The 23,210-nt window shown below is 47.5% G+C and overlaps 11 protein-coding genes across 11 annotated transcripts; 4 read left to right on the forward strand and 7 right to left on the reverse strand.

Annotated features, from left to right (window-relative positions):
* Nucleotides 1-114: 114 nt before the first annotated feature.
* On the reverse strand, nucleotides 115-765 carry F9C07_2283989 (uncharacterized protein). Its single transcript, XM_041286084.2, has one exon. It carries the CDS (start codon nucleotides 667-669, stop codon nucleotides 145-147), a length of 525 nt encoding a protein of 174 aa, XP_041146765.1. The 5' UTR covers nucleotides 670-765; the 3' UTR covers nucleotides 115-144.
* A 51-nt stretch (nucleotides 766-816) lies between these two features.
* F9C07_2244723 (synaptic vesicle transporter) lies at nucleotides 817-3,334 on the reverse strand. The gene is made up of 8 exons (XM_041292353.2): nucleotides 2,786-3,334; nucleotides 2,463-2,729; nucleotides 2,389-2,408; nucleotides 2,003-2,334; nucleotides 1,911-1,952; nucleotides 1,666-1,861; nucleotides 1,342-1,612; nucleotides 817-1,286 (listed from the first exon to the last, which is right to left on the reverse strand). The coding sequence occupies exons 1-8, from the start codon at nucleotides 3,164-3,166 to the stop codon at nucleotides 1,245-1,247; spliced, it is 1,551 nt and encodes a 516-aa protein (XP_041146766.1). The 5' UTR covers nucleotides 3,167-3,334; the 3' UTR covers nucleotides 817-1,244.
* Nucleotides 3,335-3,479: 145 nt separating this feature from the next.
* F9C07_2283991 (uncharacterized protein) lies at nucleotides 3,480-5,601 on the reverse strand. Its single transcript, XM_041292354.2, has 5 exons — nucleotides 4,924-5,601; nucleotides 4,456-4,871; nucleotides 4,365-4,379; nucleotides 4,179-4,306; nucleotides 3,480-4,085 (listed from the first exon to the last, which is right to left on the reverse strand). The coding sequence occupies exons 1-5, from the start codon at nucleotides 5,094-5,096 to the stop codon at nucleotides 3,777-3,779; spliced, it is 1,041 nt and encodes a 346-aa protein (XP_041146767.1). The 5' UTR covers nucleotides 5,097-5,601; the 3' UTR covers nucleotides 3,480-3,776.
* A 542-nt stretch (nucleotides 5,602-6,143) lies between these two features.
* F9C07_2283992 (fungal-specific transcription factor domain-containing protein) lies at nucleotides 6,144-9,424 on the forward strand. Its single transcript, XM_041286086.2, has 6 exons — nucleotides 6,144-6,417; nucleotides 6,480-6,507; nucleotides 6,565-6,728; nucleotides 6,790-7,561; nucleotides 7,626-8,222; nucleotides 8,290-9,424. The coding sequence occupies exons 1-6, from the start codon at nucleotides 6,260-6,262 to the stop codon at nucleotides 9,157-9,159; spliced, it is 2,589 nt and encodes an 862-aa protein (XP_041146768.1). The 5' UTR covers nucleotides 6,144-6,259; the 3' UTR covers nucleotides 9,160-9,424.
* Nucleotide 9,425: 1 nt separating this feature from the next.
* On the reverse strand, nucleotides 9,426-11,517 carry F9C07_2283993 (nucleoside-diphosphate-sugar epimerase GsfE). Its single transcript, XM_041292355.2, has 5 exons — nucleotides 10,877-11,517; nucleotides 10,530-10,812; nucleotides 10,271-10,454; nucleotides 9,950-10,209; nucleotides 9,426-9,892 (listed from the first exon to the last, which is right to left on the reverse strand). Exons 1-5 carry the CDS (start codon nucleotides 10,975-10,977, stop codon nucleotides 9,572-9,574), a joined length of 1,149 nt encoding a protein of 382 aa, XP_041146769.1. The 5' UTR covers nucleotides 10,978-11,517; the 3' UTR covers nucleotides 9,426-9,571.
* A 316-nt stretch (nucleotides 11,518-11,833) lies between these two features.
* F9C07_2283994 (putative caffeine resistance protein) lies at nucleotides 11,834-14,317 on the reverse strand (the record flags this gene model as incomplete). The annotated part of the gene is made up of 5 exons (XM_041292356.2): nucleotides 11,834-12,789; nucleotides 12,863-13,139; nucleotides 13,195-13,580; nucleotides 13,666-13,832; nucleotides 14,018-14,317. The coding sequence occupies 5 exons, from the start codon at nucleotides 14,315-14,317 to the stop codon at nucleotides 12,156-12,158; spliced, it is 1,764 nt and encodes a 587-aa protein (XP_041146770.2). The 3' UTR covers nucleotides 11,834-12,155.
* Nucleotides 14,318-14,356: 39 nt separating this feature from the next.
* On the forward strand, nucleotides 14,357-15,598 carry F9C07_10378 (uncharacterized protein; the record flags this gene model as incomplete). The annotated part of the gene is made up of 4 exons (XM_071507399.1): nucleotides 14,357-14,524; nucleotides 14,596-14,666; nucleotides 14,721-14,826; nucleotides 14,891-15,598. The coding sequence occupies 4 exons, from the start codon at nucleotides 14,357-14,359 to the stop codon at nucleotides 15,596-15,598; spliced, it is 1,053 nt and encodes a 350-aa protein (XP_071366689.1).
* A 276-nt stretch (nucleotides 15,599-15,874) lies between these two features.
* On the forward strand, nucleotides 15,875-16,715 carry F9C07_2283996 (putative cyanate hydratase). Its single transcript, XM_041292340.2, has 3 exons — nucleotides 15,875-16,005; nucleotides 16,068-16,507; nucleotides 16,562-16,715. The coding sequence occupies exons 1-3, from the start codon at nucleotides 15,985-15,987 to the stop codon at nucleotides 16,581-16,583; spliced, it is 483 nt and encodes a 160-aa protein (XP_041146772.1). The 5' UTR covers nucleotides 15,875-15,984; the 3' UTR covers nucleotides 16,584-16,715.
* Nucleotides 16,716-17,078: 363 nt separating this feature from the next.
* On the forward strand, nucleotides 17,079-18,762 carry F9C07_2257523 (C2H2 finger domain protein; the record flags this gene model as incomplete). The annotated part of the gene is made up of 3 exons (XM_041292341.2): nucleotides 17,079-17,656; nucleotides 17,712-18,433; nucleotides 18,492-18,762. The coding sequence occupies exons 1-3, from the start codon at nucleotides 17,402-17,404 to the stop codon at nucleotides 18,760-18,762; spliced, it is 1,248 nt and encodes a 415-aa protein (XP_041146773.1). The 5' UTR covers nucleotides 17,079-17,401.
* Nucleotides 18,763-19,080: 318 nt separating this feature from the next.
* F9C07_10375 (uncharacterized protein) lies at nucleotides 19,081-19,441 on the reverse strand (the record flags this gene model as incomplete). Its single annotated transcript, XM_071507398.1, has 3 exons — nucleotides 19,081-19,126; nucleotides 19,187-19,245; nucleotides 19,298-19,441. 3 exons carry the CDS (start codon nucleotides 19,439-19,441, stop codon nucleotides 19,081-19,083), a joined length of 249 nt encoding a protein of 82 aa, XP_071366690.1.
* A 123-nt stretch (nucleotides 19,442-19,564) lies between these two features.
* Nucleotides 19,565-22,964, reverse strand: F9C07_2159790 (uncharacterized protein). Its single transcript, XM_041292358.2, has 2 exons — nucleotides 22,471-22,964; nucleotides 19,565-22,403 (listed from the first exon to the last, which is right to left on the reverse strand). The coding sequence occupies exons 1-2, from the start codon at nucleotides 22,807-22,809 to the stop codon at nucleotides 20,955-20,957; spliced, it is 1,788 nt and encodes a 595-aa protein (XP_041146775.1). The 5' UTR covers nucleotides 22,810-22,964; the 3' UTR covers nucleotides 19,565-20,954.
* Between the last annotated feature and the right edge of the window lie 246 nt (nucleotides 22,965-23,210).

A 23,210-nucleotide genomic window follows, 5' to 3' on the forward strand; every position in this document is an offset into this window, starting at 1 on the left:
CTTGTTCCACTTTTGCTCAACCACCGCCCCTCCCATCCTCAATTTCTAATTCTTCATTGTCCAAAGGAAAGAAAATAGCAAGTACCAGCAATTTCGAAGGATAAAATGGTCACTGTGAAGTCCACAAAATGCCGTCCACCCAGCTCAAGCCCCATTGGAACCGCTAGCCTCCTCAGGCAAATCGATCTTGAAAAGATCATCGATTGCTTTCAAGAGAGTTACTTGAACCCCCTCAAGACCAGCCTCTACAGCGGTCTTGAACACCTTTTCAAACACGTCCCACTGTTTCTTATTAAGTTCCATGATGTTCTTCCGGGCCGGTTCAAGAGCCTTCCAAAAGCTTTCCAAGATCTCGTTTTCGGTTGGCTCACTCCCATTCGAGTTCACCAGAACCGACATGGTGTGTCCATCTTCGGCCTTGATTTCATCCTCGGAATATAAGGTCGTACGGTGAATGATCTCCCACTTTCCTTGTATGATGAGACGTCCACAGGCTTGATAAAACATCATGTAGCCATCTTTACGTGCGACATTTGCTGTGACCTTTGCGTAGCAGTATTTGCCTAAGTCTTCTTCTTTTGCTTCGGGTTGTTTGCCTTTGCCTTTTTTGTCTTGTGGACGATACGTGTCGTACTTGGTGGTGCGTGTGTAGATGCGTCTCGGGGCCATATCTGGCTTTCTTGAGGGACTTGGGAAGGAGTGTTGTGTTGTAGTAACGGAGTGGATATGGAATAGAGATAAAATGTTATTGGCGATAGATCTAAGACGGGATTGATTTCTGGGAGGTTTGTATGTCGGATCATTTTGGGCGTAGCCCTCACGCTGAATGATTCTATAACTGGATCGCGACTTCTAAATTCGTCGAGGGTGGTCGTTGAAGCATTTTTAGAGCAGTATCCCATCGCAGCTTCCTTGCGATCTGATCAGGTAGAGGTCAATTCTTCAAGGGTTATTATTATAGACATAGATTATACTGTAACATGCAGTTTGATATCTCAACGCCAGATAAACAGGGTTCCGTTTTAAAGCGACTCTATATGCCCCTCAGTTCAAGGCTACTTTCGGGGTAGTTCGGTAGGGAGGAGACAATTCCTGGTACGTATACATGACAGCGGATGGAGGTTCCAGTGATGACGGCATCGTCTCAACACCCTGACCGTGTCCAGGAATCATGCCCTCCTTCCTTTCTATACAACAAGGTGTTTCTTGCAGGGCAGTCATGCGTTATATAGGTGGTCAGGTGGCTAGTTCGCATACTTGCTCCATGAGCGGAGTCTTTTGCCGTACTGATTTGTCATTCATTAGAAATGTTGGTCTTCAAGAAATAGCGGGGCTGCTTACGCGTTCCAAGATAAATGGCAGAGGAACCATGGCAATGGATATGAATCCCAGAGTACTCGACGCCCACCCAATGCCCAGTGACTGTAACATCCTTGGGGCGGCTAAAGGTAACGCTCCGCCGAATGAGCTTCGGAAGAATGTGTTGCCGGCGAATACACTTGCCACATATCGTGGGTAAGACTCTCCTAGATAGTTAAGGATAGATTGGAAGGTCAGGTAGAATCCCGGTGCGAAGAAGGCTGTACCGACGATAGGAACGATCCAGTGTACGCTTTTATCATTGATTAGTGTCTGGTTTGAGAGGCGCTGCTATGATGGACTTACCTTTCACGGGATGTCCACGCAAACATGAAGAGACAAACTGGGATACAGATGGCCCCAACCTGTCCGGGGACAAGGCGGGCTTCGGGCTCAACAATGGCTTCTGGCTTCGCAACTCGTGGCTGGTAAGAGAAATATAACCACAGCACGTATGTAATGACAGACACGACTGCGCCGACAAGGATACCGAAGAATGCAACTTAAGGGAGTGTTAGTCTAAGGCTGGAGGAGGCTGGAGGAATACTTACGGCCTTGTTGGATTGCAGTGAAGTGGTAGATTCCGTCAAAAACTAAAGGGGTTGTAAGTAGATGCAGAGAGGTTCTTTGCATTGTGGCATACCGAATGGGAAAAATTCAAACCACAAGTAGAGTACCCCGTATATCAACATAGTGTGCATATTAACAAACAGGATGACCGGGTCCATGCAAGATAGCTTGAAATCATCCATCGTTTGCTTCACTATGCGTATCGCAAGGTTAGACTGCGGGGTGTCGATGTCCGCTTGGCTTTGGTAAGCCGGATTCCCTGTCTGGTCACGGAGCCGTTGTGCTCGACGAAGAAGGATATTCGAATACAACGTCTCAGGTAACAAGAAGAAAATAAACACGGTAGTGAAAGCTGTGACTCCGGAAAGAAGCCATAGAGTTGCAGTCCATGTCTTCCAACGCTCTCTAACCACAGATTATCAGTATGGGGTTGCCATGTAAGGAGAGTTGAACACGCACATTACCAGTGTCCCGAGGATCTATCATGCCGCAGTAAGTAAAAGCACAGAAAGCAAACTGGGTGATTTCCATACCGGTCCTAAAATCGGCCCACAAACTCCGCTGACTGCGTACAATGCAATGGCATACGGAATCTCGGTGGGTCCATATACCTCCATCAGCGTAGCACCGCCTACACTAATCGGCGCACTCCCAATGAAGCCCCCAAAGAATCTCAATATAAGGATAGTATGCAGGTTCTTCGCTAGCGCAGTGCCTATGTTGAACAAACAAAATGCAAGAGAACCGAGGACATAGACTGGTGTACGTCCGATAGAGGGCAGGTTTGATAATGGTGAAAGCTTAGGTAGATCCATTGTTAGTCTATATTTGACACCAAACAAGTAAATACACGTACAATGAGTGGCCCAATGCCATATGCAATAACAAAAAGCGAGAGTCCCAGCGTACCCTCCGCAGTGGTAGCGCCAAAGACCTCTTCAATCCTCGGAATGCTTGGTGTGAAGATTGCCGACGCCGCATAGAAGCTGAAGTTTAGCAGCATAACATCCACCATCACGACTGTCTTGGCTAACGTGGGCCAATTTCTGGGCATATCCGGATCGTTGGGCCCGCTGAAATCGACCAATACGTGGCGAGGGGCTTCAGGGCAAGAGGAGCTTGAACTGGTAGCTTCTTCATGCTTTGGAATATTAAGATCACGATGTGGAAATATCTGGCCATTCGAGGCAAAATTCAGTAACCGGCCGAACGAGCTTTCACGAAGTAAGATGTCCATCGTTAAGATGTCGGGGATTCACAGTTCACTCTCTGTGTTGCAAATGATAGAAAAAGCAGCGAATGAATGAGCACTTATGCTATCACTAGGATCAGGAGATATATTGTTCATTTATTGATTTATTTCGGTGTACTTGTCAAACGTTATATATGCACTGGTTGAGAGGCGATCAATACATTGATCAATGTCTCTGTTCGGAATTCCGAGGAGCATCCGTTTTTCGTCCAATAAGACTCCACCCTTAAGTCCTATCTCCGTACCCGTTCCAGCCATAGTCGGAATTCCGTACATACTGCAGTATTAAGCTTAGAATGCCTGTATGCTTTGATCCAACCTCTCCTTGACATACAAATTCTAGAAGTATGCCGAGGTATGAAATCAACTAATCTAAAAATCATCAAAGCTGAAGATGAACTATAACTGCAGCCACCCTACCCCTTTAGAAGCCTTCACGGCTAAAGCTATATTTATTATTGTCTACCCCGAAGCATGACGCCCACGACCTGTGAACCGCAGAAGGCAAATATGAGTCTTGGTAATAGTAACAGCAATCAAAAGAGAAAAAAGGGAAATAATCTCTCGAGAAATGACACAGGAACACAACATTCTATCACCCGCCTAGGATGTCCGAGACATAATCAAACAAGTTAATCGTTGTCGATGCCGAGATTGCCTTGACGGCCGCTGTAAAGTAGGGAATTTCTTCCCCATTGTACACGCTTCGATTGCCGTGGATACCGATCGTGACCTTTCCATAGTTGGAATTACTACTCTCCCATAATCCCTTTCGTATGAGAAGTTTTATATCTAAATCACCAAGCACAATCGCCGTGGACGTGCCGTTCCGAAGAGTCAGGTTCGGGATGTCAATATACCCCAGGTTCGAGTCATCTATGGTAAGATTGAAGCTGACGGCACCCTTCGTTGACCAGGTTTTAGCATATATTCAATCGGTGAAAAGAAACGTTTCATCCGTTAAAAGCTTGCTAGTCGGAGTGGAATCACAACTTACCATTTCAACACTAATTGCGGCTGGAGTATTGAAGACAATGGTGGCGTTTACATTGTACCCATCGTTTGTACGAGGATTTATAAGATCAAGCTTGGTAACGTTGAAAGCGTCGTCACGCTTCATGAATTCTAGAATACGACAACTGATTAGTAGGATTATAGCATATGCCGATACATACTGACTAACCCTCAACGTTTAGTCCTAAAGTGAAAGCCATTAGCCGTCTACTGATACGCCGTATGTCAAACGTCGGAGAATAACGTATGTAATAACGTACCTGGCAAAGTCACCGTTTTATGAATGTCCAGATGGGCAGTGGGCAGTGCTTGCACCTTGAGGGTTGGCTTTCCAGTGATCAGAACTGATATTTCTTCGCTCCTGACTGCATCCTCAGCCAGCTTTGAGAAACAGCTGACGCAAGACAAGTCCAAGTCCTGGTCAATGTCGAGACTAGCATCGTTCCTGAAGTCGATGCGGGGGAAAGGGAGAACAGCAAAGGGGGCATCAGACCCCGAGTAGTGCATGGAAGCATCAAACTCAGACAGATGCCCACTACCCATCCCAACATGAAACTGTTGCGATTGCCGCACATGGAACGAATTTGGCGTCGGATTTGTGATAGACAAGCCGTCGAAGTCGAACGTGTACTTATTGATGCGATCATTGGCAAAGCGAGGAACTCCAACGTAAACACTTTTTGACCGATTAACTGGGATCTCAGAACGTACTCAGGAGTGAAGCTCACATTGGAAGGACAGTGACCAAGACAGCACAGGCTAGACCGATCAGATATAGCCACCACCATTTTTTTATATGGACCTTCCATCTCTGAAAAAATGTCGGCTTTGGAGCAAAAGCGCTCTCGTTCTCGTTCTCCTCTAACTTGAATGAGCTGTGCTCAGCATTACCTTTTGACATATTCAAAAGAGTGCCTTAGATTACTTGTTGGACTTCCTCTTCCCAAGCAAAGACGCAAGGGCTGAGCTCAAGGCCAATTTAGCTCTCGGTCACGTGCCCTGCGATGGGAATACAATTGCTTTCGGCAAAAGTTGCTAGAAGACGCAAATAAGTAGGGAGGGGGGAACAGGGGTGGAACAGAGTCCTTCCTAAAGCTGTTGTGGCAAGTTGTTCGCAGTTTGAACTTGTTGGAGGGGGGTCTTACCCCGTGGGGCCGATTCCTGATGCCGATCCTTTCACATGAGGTACGATAGATGGATATATCTTGGATAACTCGGCACAGAGAACGACAGGCAGGAGGATGATGTCATACTTGTTATGGATAAATTAGGACATTCCATGAGCAATAAGCTTTACGCCACTTCGATCTCCATTAACCTCGATTCGAAGGCAGGAAGCTTCCGAAAGGCTTTGGTATGCTCGGCTACGACCACGAATTCAGATAAACCTCGGAGTTAACCCTAAGAGGTGAGTGATCAGCACTGGACCCTGAGTCTTCAAGGGCCTTCTACCTGCCTTACGGAATAGCACTGAGTGTTGCACAGCATTAGTACGTGAACTATAATTAGCTCATTTTATTGATTGACATGTGTACGCGATCAAAGTCTTGTTTGTGTTGCTGAAATGCTTGATATTGCATTTGCCAGAGCTTGAGTCCCCGTCTGCGCGACGATTGCTACGTAACTTTCGGACAGACGGATATTGGTATCTGATGAAACCTGCTAATGTGATAAATTGTGCTGATTATAGATCGCCCTTTGATACTATATTACAGTAGCTTTCTTGGCTGTGGTCGTCATGACCGTGTCAATAGTCAGATTTAGCAAACATCTAACTACTCGGGTAAGTACTAGCACAAACTGCAGACTCAGTATTAACAACCTGATACCGTAATAACTATCTATATAAACATAAACTAATGAAGTAGGGAGCAAGAGTAACGACAATACTCCGGTACTTTACTCCGGTGTAGCAGGCGATGACTAAGCGAGGCTTTCGTCACGAGTTTTAGGAGATCGTCGCTCTGAGACATACTCTCCAGTGTCACTCAACGTAGCGATCGAGTTCAGCGAAATGTCATAGCTTCATTAGCGCAGAGCATTTATATTGATGCTTTCCATAGAATGGTGCGACAACAGCGCGACAGGGAAACTGCTGACCAGCAGCAACAACCTCGGGACTACCGGGAGAATGATGATGGGGCTTCCGATAGCCACGAGGGTTTGCCAACTGAACCTGCTCCAAAGCGCCACAAACGAGGAAAATACGTGTCAAAAGCTTGGTACGGAACCAGAAAATACTCAGTCACAGCAACCTCGCTGACACCACACGTCTATTCTCCAGTGGACAATGCCAGAGAAGAAAAATCAAAGTGAGAAAGCCACAATGCATTGTGTGATCTGTCCCTAAGGCCTTTCAATGATTCTAGTGTGATGGATGCATCCCCTGTCGACCATGTGTCCTCAATGGCCGAGATTGCCTCATGCAAACAGTGGACATGCGGCGCCGAAGACCAACCGGGCTGACGGAGTCTGGAGTTGCCGACAGGGAGCTGGCTAATGCGGATGCTGGCCTTCATAACCATGATGATCAGTATGAGTATTCAGCATATTACTGCGCCCATCTAAGGAGGTCAAGCTGACGATACGATCAGACTAACTGCAAGAGACCTCGCGTCCCGGCTGAGTCGGATTGAGCATCAGCTAAGCCTAGTCTTGGAGTCAGTGGGTCGCGACAAAGACAGCCCAGTTGACAAAGAACTAGGGATCCATGGATCAACAAGTCCGCAGGGTGCTACCGCAAGGCGGCCTGTGAATTCTGATATCTCGGATGTTGTTAGATCCCAAGTACCAGCTTTCTCGGGTGAATCCTCTATTACCCACACCCTGGATCAAATTGAGGGCTATCTGGAGCGTACGGATGTGACGTATGGTAATGCAGAGCGTCCCATGTCCTGCCAGGTGTCAGGTACATCGTTAACAGCGCCAAGCTCCCCGCTAGGTGGCTTCAGAGAGACGCGTGAGGCAGTCGATATACGGAAAGTCTTGAATGCATACGGCATCGATCCACGCAAGGAGGAATGGGATGGATACATGCACACTTTCTGTGACGAGGTTCACATCCTGTACCCCTTTCTTCATATTCCAAGTCTGTGGGCCAATTACGCAAATATGTGGAACTCTGGCTTCTCCTCCACGGAGCATGAGTTCCAAAGAAGCAAGGACTACAGAATGATGGTCGCTCAGGTATGGGTTTGTATCGCACTGGGAAGATGTACCGAATCACCTCGGGTGAGCAGCGAGGAGGGCAAGCACTCTGCTGGATGGAGTATCTTTGAGGCGGCAACAGACCTCATTGGAGACCTTGTAGGCTGCTTTCGGGCGTGTTCAAGACCTACGATTATCTTGCAAACTTACGCTTTGATGGTATTTGATCTGACTCCAGAATCGCAATACATGTCCGATGCTAATATATTAGTGACTACCTCAGGTGGTATATCTTTTTCGACTCGACGCCAATGAAAGAGCGGAGAAATTCTTAGCGCTCGCCATCTCGCATGCACATCATCTAGGCTTTCATCGGTCCAAGGTCATCCGACGTATGCCAGTTTTCAACGATGAGATGATTCGGCGACTATGGTGGTCACTTTATGCACTCGATCGCCGATTAGCGATTGAGACGGGTCACCCATTCCTGATACAGGATGTCAATGTTGATGCGCCTCATCCCCAGAATCTGGACGATGAATGGCTCACCCGGTACAAGGAAGACTCTAAGACAAGCAATGAGCTAGAAAGCGACATCAAAACAGCACTTTCGAAAGATCCCATTACACCGATACCATATTTATCTGCGACCACCCGCTACTCTCGAGTTTTGGGGAAGATATGGGAGGCTATCTACGGCGCAAATATGACGGACGTTATCCCCAGCTCAAGTCTACTAGAATACCTAGACCAACTCATATCCCGAGCCCAAGTGGAAGTACGGCCGGAGTTCTCCGATAGCTATCAATCCGAGCCGCCCAATCTTGAGCAAACTAACCCACTTCGATGGCTAGCCAAGCAGCAGATGCTGATGCGAATTGTATGAAGCCTCTACATCTTACTTCCTTCCCCGTATATCACTCCTTCGTTACTAACCACATACCCAGCGATGGCTGTCCCTCCGCCTGCTCATCCGAAAACCAATCCTCCAACAACGGGCTTCACCCCAGGAATCCATCGCCGACATCCTCGAAACAGAAGTCACCTGCATCCGAATTGCCTGCAACATTATTCAAGAATTCAAACAAATCCCCCAATATACAGCATCTGCATTTCCCTTCCTCCACCCACTAGTCGGCGCTACAGTTGTCACTCTAGGCCTGATCATCCGAGAGCCCTCTTTCAAAGCAACGTACGGCAACATAACACTCCACGCTGCAATCTCACTCGAGAACTACTGCCGCAAGACATGGGTCTCAGGAAAGATGATCCGAACAATCCGGAGGCTGAACCAGATCACCTCGTCCGTTTTATCTAGTTCAAGAACGAGAGCGTCGAGTCGTTCCGCGCTACAGTCATCATCCCGCAACTATAGCGGAGACACCCAGACTGTCCCGCAGACAACCTCCACCAGAACCTGGCCATCATCCATGACCCTTCCTCTTGAGAATCCTACAAGTCACACATCCGCTGTACATAGTAGTTATATCCCCATTTCGGCTCTGACGAATCAAAACACAACTTCCCTTACCACGAGTCCTATGCATGCTTCTCATTCAATGACCCCATCAACACAGCTTCAGCATACCTCCGAAGGATGGGCCGTCGCGCCAACGAACCTTGTGACCGCGGACTTTGACTTCGAGCAGAGTCTTACTAGTGACCTCATACCTGGAGGTCATATATATGGATGGATGGCCGGAACACAGCAAAGTGAGATGCAGCACGATGGAACAGCATATATGGAGATGGGATGGTTGGAGTCTTTGTTTGGGACCGACCTAGGGTCTAATGTTATGCTTCCGCCGGAGGATTAGGTTGCGCTCTCATGTCTTAGGCTCGAGGGTTGGTCTGTGTTGAGATGTGGATAAGCTGTGGGCTTAGGTGTTATAGAATAGGCTTTGGATTGTAGCAAGTCGTTTTACTATGCCATGGTCTCTTTATGGGCTAGTCTATAGACACGCTATCATTTGCTTAGACATGTCACACAAGTTAGTATAGTACCATCGCATTAAAAAAATATGTATTTTGATAGAGAGATACAAATTGGTCAACAAAAGTGCAGTTGTCTACTACAGAGACTTTGTCTTAATTAACCGATCAACCATACCATATCTAAGTTCTATCCTATACGTCTAGTCACGCTAACTTTGCTTCTTCCAATACGTATATCTCATATGCCGTGAATGCATATATTGTCCAACTGTCACCGCCACTCACACAATACTTCTAAAGGGCTGTGTGGCTAGGCAACACACCTGCATTCTCAAAAGACCGATAGGTCTCAATCCAGGTTTCGTAGGTATCGTCTGTCCGCTGCCAACCGTACTTCCTCGCCTTGTTAACGGATGAGATTGTGCACCAAGACTTGCCGGTTGCCCAGTTGAAGAAGCCCCAGGTGCCCCAGTCGAACGCTTCGACCTTACCTCCGTACTTCTTTACCACGGCTTCCCAAATGGGACGCTTGTCTTTGGCCCACTCTACCATGTCGATTTCGTTGTTGAGAGTATCGGCTTGGCCGGTGGCCTTGTTGAACTGAGGCTCGGGGGCCTAGGTCATGGCTGTTAGTTCACGATTAGGTCTTTTTTTATATACGAGATAACATACCTCAACGCCGAAGTATTTGGCAACATCCTGCCACAGGTATTTCCACACAAAGACATCTCCGTTGCAATGAAGGAAGTCTTCGTTCTTGCAGTGGTCCTTTGTCGTAGCGTGGATAGTCAAATCAGCCAAGCTAGGCGCGTAAGAATTGTCGTCGATAGAGTTCCAGAAATACTCGTTGCCTGGGAACTGAGCAGGCTGGCCAAGCTCACGGCAGATCAACATGTAGATTGCCACGGTTAGGGCTTCGGACATTCCGTTTGCTGTGGAATACCAAAGATTCATTAGCTGGATATGTACTCGGATACTGCCAGATGGACCAACCGTGGGGAGCAAATCCATTGATTGCGTTCGGGCGGATGACGTTCCAGGACCATGTGTTCCGTTTTTTCTGCGCCTCCTTCAGATAATCTTCCTGGACGTAGTAGAAGTTGTAACCCTTATCGTCATATCTCGGCATGTCCTCCGATAGAGGGAACTTGACAGGTCCAAGGTGAACACCGTAGTACTGGCGTTGTCTTAGTCAACTTTTATATATTAAATCCAAGTACCTTAGCGAAGCGCCAAAATACAGGAGACTAACCTTTCCACCAGTTTGAAGGCAAACCCGCTCCAGATTCGGGCAGACTTCATCCACCGCATCCATAAAGTTCTTGAACAAGGGTACGTTCTTTTCTTTCAGGACCCTAAAGTCATCATGGTGCACGTACGAGGTGAAGTATGTATGAGTAACAGGCGCACAGATATTCCTCAGCTTTGCGACGATCTTCTCTACCGGTTCGAGGAAATCCACGGCCACAAATTCCACACGAGGATCAGGCCAGAAATATGCCAGGGGGCGTCTGGAGGTGACGATAATTTTCGACCTATATCGGGTTTGTTAGACTAACAAGCACTTCGCCAATGTAGTCAATTGCCGTCAAGACATACCACTCAGTCTTAGGCTGCCGAACTAAGTGCTCGATGATTGCGAAACCACTAATGCCATTGGCACCTGCGACGAAAGCGACTTTGCCTGATAGAGGACTCATGACGGCTCTTCTCTTCTGTAAAAGTACTTGAGGTTGGTAGATGGAGAAGATGGGAGAGGACAGCCTTCAACTTCTTTATAGCTCTCTGGTCTCATCGTAGAGCTGGACCATATCGTAGACGATAACCTCATTCGGCATCCGACCGAAATTGAATGGGTCGAGAATCGGAACTTCCATGCAAAGCCGGCTGCTTTTGCCGACCTGCATATGGGTCCTGGCGTCGCAGAATGCGATAGCTGGCAATGGACACATTGCACGATTCTTGTTCGGAGATAGTGGTCGCAATTATCTGCCGTACGGACTTGCCCGTGTGTTTCCGGCACAACTGATAGACACATAGATATAATTGATCTGCACTGCTAGGAAAGCTACCAAAACACTCTAGGCTGTGGTCTGCCCAGAACTGGAGGAATTCAGGTGTTGTGGATAAACCCAAATAGGAAGGTGTGGGTCACGTTCGATGTTCGGAGACGGAAATCCTCCCACAATTCCGTGGTATTTCCGTGTGCCAAGTTCAACATGCATTTGGTTGTGTGCCAAGTACGTGCAATGGCGAAATGAGTCAGTACATGGTGAAACATTAGTAATTGATGAATTTAGCATCTGATATTTCTCTAGTAAGACAGTTACTCATTTCGTGCCTATTCGAATGGAGTCGCTTGTTCCATGTTCTGACGCAATACGGAGTAACTTCGGGTGACAATAGAAAGATCATGGTTGTGTGTGGCTTTTGACCTCAAAAGTGTGGCATTTACATAGTATATGTCCAATTGGCCTAATATAAGGATTAACACTCTCATATACTAAGTGTTCGGGATCGTGTAGGTATCAGTTGTTCAAGAAACAGCGTTGACGCCATATAGTATTTTAGTCGAGTAACACTGACACTGATTATATATTCAGAAGTGCAGTGCACCAAGAATCGTATTTAAAGGATGACTTCTAGGGAAATAGTTATATTCTAATTTCCTAGACTGTTTGTGCTCAATCATAGTCCCCAGTACTGATATATATAGCCCACTCGCAGAGTAATTCGCACAACATCGAATTCCTATGAAGAAGAGAAGAATAGTAACTGATTCTATATATCCCGAAGTCAAGTTGATAGAAGTTAATGTATAGAACCAAAGTACTAATACGTATAGCCGATCCTAACTTTGCCACCAATGACTAGCCAGCTAGATCATCTTCGAAGCCATCTGACTGCGCTGCCTGATCCTCGCGCCATATCGATAGAAAACAAATGGGATAAATGTCAGAAATACCTCCACCAATGCTAACATCGTACCCGCCCAATTCACCCCCATTGCCCTGTACATCTTCGAGCCTGCAAGTGGCAATACTCCGCCAAACACATATCTAACAACCGAGTTTCCAGCGATAGCAGAGGCAGCATACATACCATAGCTGGCGGCGAGATAGCTCGTGGCATAGATGAACACGAGCCCATTCCCCAACCCAAATGGGACACCTGCTAGTACGCATGATATCCAATGGACAGGTGGTCGCGCGGTCCAAGAAAACCAGAACTCTCCAATCGGTATCAGTATGCCGCCAATGCATATTGGCCGCACCAAAGCCTCCGGTGGGATTTTTCCTGTGACTGGATCGGGTGGATGCTTTGCGATGAGGAAGTTGCGGACTAGTGGTTCTGAGAATACAGCTAGGGCAATACCAGTGCCAATTCCCAAATAGCCAAGTCCTGCCAGTCCGGGGGACCATTCGCGGAGTTGCTGAAACACAATTGGATACCCGACAAAGCAGAGGAATAGCACTGCGTAGACAACACCAACATATACGTTCCAGAATAAACTATTTAGTTAGCATGAACTGTATTTTCAACTTCTTGTTTGTGGCGCAGAGGCGGACGGTCTTAAATACTCACCATATAGGTTCGAACACAGCCATTATGAGTGGTCGACTCAGACTAGTCTGCAGCCGTTTCCAGATACTTTCTTCAGCTTGGCTGTCATACTTTGTCCACCATCGCGTATCACCAGTTTCGATTTGCTTCGCTTTTCGTCGCCTCTTGAGCAGAACGGGTGCGTACGTCTCTTTCACCAAACAAAGACATGCAGTTGATGCCCCGCCGCATATAAGCACAATCCAATTGATCCAACGCCATCCAAGATACTGGTAGACAAAGCCGCCGATAATAGGGCCTAGATACTGTCAGGCTGATAACTAAGGCAGTGATTCAAGGGGATTAGGCTGTACCTAGAACCGGGCCATTCATTGCCCCGAGACTCCATAGACTAAATGCTAACGCTCTGTACTTGGGTTGGATTATATCGTTTATAGTGCCAGGTCCAGCTACTACCGAGGCACTGCCGAAGAACCCACCGAAGAACCTGCTGATAACGACAGCCGGGAAGTTTGGTGCCAGTGCCACCGGTAAAACCAGTATAGTAAACAAGACACTGGTACTGATGTAAATTATTCGTCTTCCATACACTTCAGACAGAGGTGCCAGCACTAGACAACCGAGCCCCAGACCTATCATGTAGGTGGTCAGTCCGATCAGCACCACTATCCGAGATGTAACACCGAAAGATTCTTGGATTCCCGGGGAGCCAGATGTGTATGACGTGGTATAGAGTATTCTAAATGAGGTTTAGATACTTTGTCAATTCTATGCAAGGGGGCTATGCTATGGACTATGTGAAGGGGAAATATTGTAGAACTTACACGCATGTTGTAGTAAGTGACACAGACCAAACAGTGAAGCACTTATACCACAAAGGCCAGTTAGTTGGATTTTCCTTGTCATTTTGTTCCCAGTCAATTTCGAACGTAGGGTCTCGCGGCGTAGAATCCGAATTTTCAGTTAGATGTCCCATAACGACCCCTGCCGACTGCCAGGGTATTTGGAAGCATTACTCGAGACAAGGTGACCCTCCTCGGCCGTGCCGTGTATTAGTACCTTCAACGATAGTGACACGGTCCCACGGGCATGCACAGACATTGCGATCCGGTTACTCCATACTGGAGGTGTACGCGAGATTATAGATTAACAAATGACATTGGAGCATGGGTTGACAGGCTCCTTTGGGTGGACTCGGTGGAGCGGGTGTGCCGGAAATAGGGCCGGAAACCCGGAACGATTTCCGCTTGAGTATAAAGATTGGGTAAGTCTATCAATCCTCGGCATCTCGATTTGCATCTCGAATTGCCCATATCCTTGTGGTTCTAGAGACCCACCAGAAAGTCTGTATCGAAGAATCGACATAAAGTGAGACCGGATGACGTTCATCGTAGGTGTGTTGCTAAACTCGATACAAGTGGTGGATAAAAAAAAGTAGATTGTAGACCAGGCATGCAGATCGCCAAGAGTTTGCATATAATAGAGTGCACCAGCCAACTATCCCCGCTTCCGTTCATGAGCTTGGTCGTTAACAGCAGAATCCTGCACCCACGGGTGTTATATTCGGCAGAGATGTCATCAACCAAATCTCGACCTACTTTAGCTGAACTTCCTCTGAACCCGAATGACCCTCCATACTCGGCATGGGGTCTCTGGGGAGTTGATGATGAAGTCGGAACACTGGTAAACAGCGCTTGGTGTACTCTGATATCCGAAGAGATGCACTATCATACTTATTTATCTTGTGTCGACAGAATCTACTTGATGAATCCACCGTGACTAAGGCAGCCAGCGAAATTCAAGTTGGCCAACGTTTCAGCCTGAAGTAAGAGCCACCCAAGGCGAAATTGGTATGCCGAATTCAAACTGACGTCCGTAGCTGGTCCCTAGCATCTCCTCGGACGCCAATGTTCGGGAGGGATACGTGTGAATTTAGCCATAAAGTATACCAGCATTCGCCCGAGCTCATTGCACTTGATGATGAGGTGTGTGGACACGAAATACCTATGCTTCTCAAAGGTCAAGCTAACCATACATCCACGTGTCAAGTTACATTTTAATACACAGAAAAGTAGCCAGGTTGATGGGCTACGCCACGCTGCTTATCAAAAGTCCGGCTTGTTCTATAACGGGAGGTCCAAAGAGGACATCCTGAAAGCTGGTTCCCTCACATTGGGAATTCACCACTGGCACGACAATGGATTGTTCGCTGGTAGAGGCATCCTGATCGACTACTGGGCCTATGCAAAGCGGCATGGGAAGGCATACGATGCGACCGGTGGCGCTTCCATCACGTACGATGAGCTGATGGCTTGTCTTGCCGAGCAATCTCAACTCTCAAAGCAGACTATCGAATTTCGAAAGGGTGACATGTTGCTGATTCGATCCGGCTTCACACACAACTACGTCAAACTATCAGAGGACCAGGAGCGCAAGTCAGCACACACAACACCCCCAAAGTCCTGTGGGGTGGCTCAAGACGAGAGAATGCTGCAGTTCCTTTGGGAGAAACAGATGGCTATGGTGGGAGGTGATTCGCCGGCATGGGAATGCTTGCCTCCTGTCCCATCTGCTAACTTCCTTTACCATGAGGTCTTGTTAGCAGGATGGGGATGTCCGATCGGAGAATTGCTCTGGTTAGAGGACCTTGCTCGAGCCTGTGATGAGCATAAGAAATGGACCTTCTTCCTCACATCGGCCCCACTCAATGTTCCTGGCGGAGTCGCTAGCCCTGCCAATATGATTGCGATCCTTTGAAGTGATGGCCTTCTAGTGAAAAACGGTAGCGATATCGCAGATGTAAGGGAAACGTCCCGATAACGGGAAATTGTTATCAATCAATCAATCTACTACCCCTCATCGGCGTCCACCGTCATGACACCCCCCGCACAATCTTGGTATTGCTGTTACGTAACTTACACCGCAGAAGACTGCAATTCCCCGCATAGTCAGCATGTCATGCGTACCGTACCATACGGATGGCAGTGATGCAAGACACCCCTCATCAGCCTGTTGGAGATTTGGAGGACTTCATCTATTTAAGACCGGGATGTTCACTTTGCGTCTAATGAAATTGATATTCTCTACTATACGTCTTAGTCCAGTTGTACGTTGGTAACCAGATCACCTCGAAATTATCCGCCATGTCTCTCGCAACACTTGACGTTAGACCCCAAAATATACCCCACCCACCAACAGATAGAGTACCCACTAATGACTGAAGCAGACATCGCAACACCCCAACCTCCCCTCCGCATCCGCGACCCTCTTCAAGGCCAAGGCCGCCAAGAAATTCAGCTTCGAACAGATCGCCCAGCACATCGGTCGCAACGAAGTCGCAACCGCAGCCATCTTCTACGGCCAGGCAAAGGCTTCGCCAGAGGACATCACCAATCTCGCTTCCCTCCTGGAAATTCCTCAAGAGGTCCTGGAGGATCAACTCAGTGGCTTTCCTGACCGCGGCAAGTCCGTGGAAATGCCACCCAAGGAGCCTCTGATCTACCGCTTGTATGAGATCGTGCAGAACTATGGGTATGCCTACAAGGCTGTTTTGAACGAGAAGTTCGGTGATGGCATTATGAGCGCAATTTCGTTCTCGACAAAGGTGGAAAAGGAGACTGATGCTGATGGAAATAACTGGGCTGTTATTACCCTTCGTGGCAAGTGGTGAGTACTATTCTTGCTGGTTGTGTGTGAGGTTTATGACGCTGACGTGTATAGGCTTCCTTTCTCGAGGTTCTAAAGGGTTTATGCCAATTTTATGGCCAGGCTGGGTGGGACCTTGTGGCTCTTGTATGTGGCTTGATGGTGTTATGTCCAATGTGTCTATGAAAATATATAGTATGAAACCGTATGCGTGATGACAACCTGTTTGCCTTTGGTAGATAAAGCGTAGAATGTTTGAGAAACACCCCGCGTAAAAAGATTGAACATAGAACCATAACATGGAACTCGACCATAAATCCAGGTATAAGGGTTGATGGTCTTGTGTTAATGTAAGAGTAGGTAGCTAGATACCAGCGATATGTACCATTACCACGTATTGTGGTTCTATCACTGCATATGTCGATATTGGAAATAAAAGGGCTCATACAGAAGACTTAATGTACTCTACTCTAATAACAAAGTGTATTAGGTATCTTTGTCTAGTGTCATGGTTCGCCTCTTAGTAATGACAGATGTATCAAATACATTCGTAGTATGTCTGGCGGAGCAAACAATGTCTACCTTGACAAACACATACTGACAAGCAAAGGGTAATTTATTAGGTAGTGTTTGTTCTAATAAGATGCAAATGTAACAAACGAAGGCTATGTTTGAGCAAGAGTATATCCATAGTGAAATTCACTTCACTGAGCATTCCCCATCACCCTGACTACAACACTCAGGTGATGAGATCCTGGCCCTTAACCATCTTACTCTGTGATCGATAATTACTCTTGTATTTCATCCCCTTCCCGTTCTTTCCGTCTTTCACCTTCTCTTTCTCTTCACCATTATATCCCCTCTCTCTGATACTCATACATCCCCCCTCTGCTCTCATCGATACAAGTTATCATCATGGCTGAAGAGGCAGTCGCCAACAAGGTGAAGTGCACCTACATCGGCTGCAAACTAGTCTTCAAGTCAGAAAAAGAGATGAAGCACCACAAGAAGTTTGACTCTGAGCACGCATATTGTGACGAGTGTGAGGAAGACTTCGAAGACGAGGAGCGTCTTCTCATCCACAAGATCAAAAGCGTCAAGCATATCGTCTGTCCTGTATGCGGCATCGACTTTGGCAGCGATGGTGGCCGCAACTCCCATATTCGTCAGGTGAGACCCTCAGCCTATCCTGTGGCTGATTCTACTAACATAATCACCGCTGAAGAACCACCACTCCCTGCAGATTATTCCTTGCCACGGTTGCAAAACTACATTCAAATCCGCCAGCGGTCTGATGAGCCATATCGAGAAGGATGAATGTCCCACCATCCGCTCTGTTCATCTCCTCCAGGAGCAGTCGAAGAAGATGATGATCAGGGAGGCTCTAGGTGCCGGTGAGGGAGTGAATATGCCGATTATCCCTCCCCAGGGTACCTTAGAGGATACCGAGTTTGATGATGCTGATGGTGGCGTCATGCTTGAGACCGATGAGGCGGCAAGTCGTGTATTGTCGAACAGAGAAGCTCTCAGCAACCAGCCGAAGCCTGGTCAGGATGACCCCACTGCTAGTGTTTCGGCGATGCTTGCTCTGAAGCACTGGCCGACCTTGGATGGAAAGGCTTCCAAGGGAAAGAGCCTTGCGCCTAGTGAACTGTTGGCTTTCTCCGACTTGAGCATCTCCGCCGCGACAGGCAAAGAAAACAACTCTTGGAAAGGAAAGGAGCCTGTCAGATCTATTCCTGACGGTGTGTCAACGCAACGTCCCTTCGGTATTGGACCAGTTCGCCCTGGAGACACACTTCGCATGCTTGATCGTGCATGGGACGCTACCAAGTTCTTTGACTCATTCACGGGCCAATTCGTGTGTCCCTGTAAAAAGGGCTTTTCCACCATGACCGAATTTGAAAACCATGTCCTAATGAAGAGTCGCATGATGGAAGATAGACAGTACGTTGCTGCCCGATGAGAATATATTGTCGCTAACTGTAAAATCCACTATCAATAGGTGTCCCGGATGTCTGCGCTTTTTCAAAACTACCGCTGCTTTGGTCGCACATCTCGAATCGCCCAGCACTCGTTGCAACCTCAGTGACGGTGAGAGATACGGTCAGATATTCGAGGAAATCACTGGCGGACTTATCCAGACGGCGGGGTATACTGAGGATGGCAGGATCAAGTATGAGGCTGGCAAGTTGGAAATAACCGATGGCTTGGGACCTGCTACAACCACCGTCGGTACGGATCTGCGTCTGCGTCCTCAGCGCCGCAAGTTCTAGTGCCCTCGCTGTCGTTCTGCATTCTATTCCAGCCAGCATTCTAGCTGCTGGCAGAACCACAGACTGCGCATTCCTACATTCGTATTAGTATGGCGAACAGTTCAACACCGAGAGTGATTTATCAAAGAAAGCATTGACCGAGAACAAGGTGAGATCAACACCGTTATTTCAAAAAAGCAAATTTAGCTAGCAAATCATTTCAACATCGCATTGAAAACTTCACAAAACAACATCTAGACCCATAAAGCGTAGACGGGTATAACTCATAACCAGAGGACCTTCCTCCACACGATTCCAAAATGTAAATCAACTCCCAAACTAACAACACTCCTCACAGCACTCAAAGCAAAGGATACCAGCACAGCTGTTCCAGTTAGCTCTCTGTTTACAGAGAATCACCGTATAATGAAGAGTAAGAACCTACATTCCACAACAACAATCACCGGCACCACCACCACGCAATTGCATCTGCTCCTGTGTATTCTTAACAATCAGCCTCCTTAGGTTCCCCTTCTATGAATTTGAGATGACATACCGGTTGCTCCGAAACAGCACGGTCAACTACAGGAGCAGAAGGACTAGACGGTTGTTGCATAGTCATAGTATTAGGATCCCAGGTTGGTTCTTGAGTACGGGGAGATTCCTCCTTTGAGGACTTGAAGAAATCAAAGAGACCCATTTTGTATGTATAAAGGCGAAATAAAAAAAATAAAACGTGTGGAGGTGAGCTTTATATTCAATCTATTCCAAGGTAGATCACAGATGATATAGCGACAAAATCTAAGCAAAAGAATAAACCCACCCAAACAGCGGCCCACGAGCCCTTAAATATAGCCGGAGCGCGCCACGCCCCAGTGAATAATTAGAGGGTACCTGGCCCTGCCCCTCGTCTAATCGTACAATCCAATAAACAGCCCACAAGTGGAGCTACTAGTGACACAGGGGTCAACACCAACCAGTAACGACCACGATATGCTCCACGTCATGGGCTAAGCCCTGTCAGCTTGCGTTTCCTGGTCGATCGTACCCGTCCTATCCATGATTTCTCCTCGGGGGTGGCTGATGATTGGACTTGGTCTAGATTGCTATCTGACTCGACGGTGCGTGTTTCAGTGTTATCTTGAACATTATAAGCCTATCATTATCCATTGGAGTAATATCGAAGAGAATTAATGCATAATTCCGGATCTTCCGGTGGAGTTAGGCTATTTTGGTGAAGGTGAAAAAATAACCTTGAAGGCAGCGGTATTTCGTTGCCGATGGCCCGCTAAGCTTTCGTTAAGCTTTTGGCTGGGTTCGGCTGTGACCTATTTTTGGGGCGGGTTCGGCTGTTGAGTGCCGTGTCACGTGTGACAATTCCGTCCTTGTCACGTGGATGCTTGATGGTGAGTTGCTGAAAGTGGTAAAGCGCTCCTATTGCGGATTAGCACCTTGTAATCGCTTGGCATTAAAATCAATACGTCCTACTTCGAACCACTACTTCATCTAGTGGGCTCATGGCAAATCTTAAAAAGTCAATGCAGTAGAATAAGCGAGAGGAGAGGATATACAAGGGAGAAACTCTGTTATCTTGCAGAAACCTTTGAAGAGTTAAAAGAATACGCAATATCGCGGTGACATTGCATACAGAAGAATGTGATCTCGGTTACAAACATGCAGGATTTCTGCATCACTAACAAACCCACCACCCCACCCCCCAGCTGAAGTTTACTCAAACTGTATATAAGAGAAAGGGGCTGTATGACCTGCATATATCGATACAGACTGCAAGGCCTCCTTCAGGCATGTGGTAGATCTGTTACCGGCTCTATCTGATTTTAACTATCTCTGGCCCCTAGTCCTTTACGCTTAAGAAAAGTAGCGAATAACATATTATCGTTAACACAGTAGCTTAAAGATTGGCTTGTACTGTGCAGGTTGCAGCTATTTAGCCTCTCGGCTAGAGGTGTGCTGTGGTATATGAAAAACTTGCGCGGTCCCCCATAGCCAGTACAACCACCAGCCTGACATACGAGTATGACTACACGACCAGGTGACAATACGGCAGCGAAATTGAGGTAAGATCTCCCAGTGGTACTTAATTTGGAACCTGGGGCAGGTTTGACCCTTGTCTCCTTTGAACCTTTCCCATTCTAAGACGTTGTTTCTCGATGGGATATAATTTAGCGACTTTTCAAACGGTGCATATCTCCTCACTCGTAGAGACGTCCCTTGTTGGACGGGCTCGCCTGGTCCAAAGTGCCTATACCAATCCGGCTGACTGACACAGAATCATCTGTGATTTCGCCCAACCGAATAGACATATCTTTCAAAAACAACGCCCTGTCCATTCCACCTAGTGTACCTCCGCCGGGTGGAATTTTGAGGTTCGGTGCATCTCTCGTCATTGTCGACACATACCCAAGAATATCCGGGTTCCGTGTGAAAAACCCAAGCAGGGCTGGCACAAACGCCCCAACAATGATAGTCGACGTCGTGACGATCGAGATGGCAAGCCATGGCCAGCTGATCTCGTATACAGGAGGCGGGGAGCTATCGGTAAATGTACCAGTGCCATTGTAGACCTCCCCACCACTTGACGCAGACAGCAACAGAGCGTAGGTGTTGACAACCTGAGTAAGCCGCAGAAGGAAGATATCAACGGGGATGGTGAAGGTAGATCCCGTGTATATATCCGCTGCTAACGGGGTGTCCGGATTCCGGAAGTAGGGTTCGGTTAGAGAGCGTTCACTGCCTGCCGACCTGAGGTAGCTGAAAAGAGTGTGGATTGCTCGCATGTCGGCCCAGTAGGTACCGTTGGCGTGGAGACTGGTTCTTGATATAGGGCGGATAGCCGTGGTGGCACAGTTGGCGATGCCGTCAATACATTTGACTCGCATGTCGACGTATTGTTCGGTGAGGTTGAATGACGCCTTGAAGTTGGTGTCTGGGATGGTGAAGTTGAAATATACTTCTGTTAGACCGTACCTGGTTTGGCTCTTGTCTATAGTGTACATGCCGTCGTCCTCAAAGTCGAAGCCTTTGCTGTTGAATGTGGGCTCGCCTTCGACGGAACTCATGTGAAGGTTATAGTAGGGCGCCTCCATGGTGAACTCGGTCTCGCCATTGGCATCCTTGACGCCGTCAATGACGATTCCAGTCAAAGAAGAATAGTCGGTATTCTCGGTGTCTAGTTCTATCCAGTCGGATGAATCCCTTAGGTTAACCAGTGGGATTTTGAGGCGGCCAAAAATATCCAAGGGGGAGTGTTTTACAACGTCTAGTGATAACAGGCTTTCCTGATACATGGCCTCCGCTTTGGTGAATGTTGTCGAAGGTATGAATGTATGAGTACTTAACTCGGTGTCATTTCCATATGTAATGTCGATAGGGCGGGTTATAGTTGTCGGCTTTGTATGAAGCATTCGGAGGATAGACTGACTGCCCAGCGGCGAGATACACCAGAGAATGATGAGAATGAAGGCCAATGGTTTGATAGATCGAACTGAGACCTGAGTGATGACTGTATTAAAGAAAGTCGAGCTTCCAAACAGCTGCTCAAGTACGCCAACAGAGACTCCGCGTTCCAATTTCCACGTCGCAAGTTGTTGGTTCATCCGTCCGATCACCGCGGCAAACGCTAGGCGAAATAGTGTGGCGGCCTGCATGATATGGTGGGCTTGTAAGCTTGACCTGACTCTATTTGAAGAGCTGGATTGTCAGTCATACCAAGTTCATTGCTGTCTGGATTCGGTTCCAGTCCGCCTTATCCACCGGGTTCCCATTGCGTTTGATGACGATCGCGATCAGAACTAAATAGAGCACTGCTGTGGAAACACCGAGGAGATTCAATAGCAAGCTACCTATGTCTAATCGACTAAGCTTTCGTGATCCGATGGGCCATCCGACGATATCAAAGGAGGCTTGGTCTCTCTGACTATCACTCTCCACAGCAAATACACTTGCGTTCTTCGGATACAGCTGACTGTCTGAGTTATGACTTGATCCTGTCTCAGGAAAGGAGGCCGCATGCGAGCTAGATGGCCTATGATAGACTTCTAGTTCCATCGTGCATTTAGTGGAACACAGATGTACATTTTATAGGCTGCAGTAGTTGGTTTAAATGTACGGAATATTTCAAAGAGATAGAAATTCAACGATAGGGGCATAATAGCGTGGGAGTCAGTTGTAACCGCACCTTATCTTCAGGTCCGACTTTTTGGTGGAAGTGCCGAGCATCTTACATGCAGCTAATGCTCCTGTGGAGGTTTCCCTCCAATACCCTGATGCCCCACCATACGGAGTATCCAATCGTAGAGACAAGGCTGAAATACCATGCATATCCTTCCAGTATTGGGGTGGTAGGCATGGGGCTGGGGCCAAAATCCTCTTGGCGAGGCTGAGCCCTGCAGCTTTACGAGATTCTCTTATGTTTCATGCACTTGTTCCCTTTTCCCCGTTTTCCCTCC

Source organism: Aspergillus flavus, chromosome 4 (assembly GCF_009017415.1).
Source record: "Aspergillus flavus chromosome 4, complete sequence".
NCBI lineage: Eukaryota > Fungi > Ascomycota > Eurotiomycetes > Eurotiales > Aspergillaceae > Aspergillus > Aspergillus flavus.

Excerpts from the sequence above, each read along its gene's own strand:
- F9C07_2283989 (XM_041286084.2), bottom strand. The coding sequence starts at position 669 with ATGGCCCCGAGACGCATCTACACACGCACCACCAAGTACGACACGTAT.
- F9C07_2244723 (XM_041292353.2), bottom strand. The coding sequence starts at position 3,166 with ATGGACATCTTACTTCGTGAAAGCTCGTTCGGCCGGTTACTGAATTTT. Across the intron at positions 1,953-2,002 it reads GTTTGAATTTTTCCCATTCG|TTTTTGACGGAATCTACCAC; the intron begins GTATGCCACAAT and ends CAACCCCTTTAG. Across the intron at positions 1,287-1,341 it reads TGCCATTTATCTTGGAACGC|TACGGCAAAAGACTCCGCTC; the intron begins GTAAGCAGCCCC and ends ATGACAAATCAG.
- F9C07_2283991 (XM_041292354.2), bottom strand. The coding sequence starts at position 5,096 with ATGTCAAAAGGTAATGCTGAGCACAGCTCATTCAAGTTAGAGGAGAAC. Across the intron at positions 4,872-4,923 it reads TTGGTCACTGTCCTTCCAAT|TGTTTACGTTGGAGTTCCTC; the intron begins GTGAGCTTCACT and ends TCGGTCAAAAAG. Across the intron at positions 4,086-4,178 it reads CCGCAATTAGTGTTGAAATG|GGTGCCGTCAGCTTCAATCT; the intron begins GTAAGTTGTGAT and ends TGGTCAACGAAG.
- F9C07_2283992 (XM_041286086.2), top strand. The coding sequence starts at position 6,260 with ATGGTGCGACAACAGCGCGACAGGGAAACTGCTGACCAGCAGCAACAA. Across the intron at positions 6,418-6,479 it reads AAATACGTGTCAAAAGCTTG|TGGACAATGCCAGAGAAGAA; the intron begins GTACGGAACCAG and ends TCTATTCTCCAG. Across the intron at positions 6,508-6,564 it reads GCCAGAGAAGAAAAATCAAA|TGTGATGGATGCATCCCCTG; the intron begins GTGAGAAAGCCA and ends CAATGATTCTAG.
- F9C07_2283993 (XM_041292355.2), bottom strand. The coding sequence starts at position 10,977 with ATGAGTCCTCTATCAGGCAAAGTCGCTTTCGTCGCAGGTGCCAATGGC. Across the intron at positions 10,813-10,876 it reads CGGCAGCCTAAGACTGAGTG|GTCGAAAATTATCGTCACCT; the intron begins GTATGTCTTGAC and ends AACCCGATATAG. Across the intron at positions 10,210-10,270 it reads CAATGGATTTGCTCCCCACG|CAAACGGAATGTCCGAAGCC; the intron begins GTTGGTCCATCT and ends GGTATTCCACAG.
- F9C07_2283996 (XM_041292340.2), top strand. The coding sequence starts at position 15,985 with ATGTCTCTCGCAACACTTGAC. Across the intron at positions 16,006-16,067 it reads TGTCTCTCGCAACACTTGAC|ACATCGCAACACCCCAACCT; the intron begins GTTAGACCCCAA and ends TGACTGAAGCAG. Across the intron at positions 16,508-16,561 it reads ATTACCCTTCGTGGCAAGTG|GCTTCCTTTCTCGAGGTTCT; the intron begins GTGAGTACTATT and ends TGACGTGTATAG.
- F9C07_2159790 (XM_041292358.2), bottom strand. The coding sequence starts at position 22,809 with ATGGAACTAGAAGTCTATCATAGGCCATCTAGCTCGCATGCGGCCTCC. Across the intron at positions 22,404-22,470 it reads TCCAGACAGCAATGAACTTG|GCCGCCACACTATTTCGCCT; the intron begins GTATGACTGACA and ends CATATCATGCAG.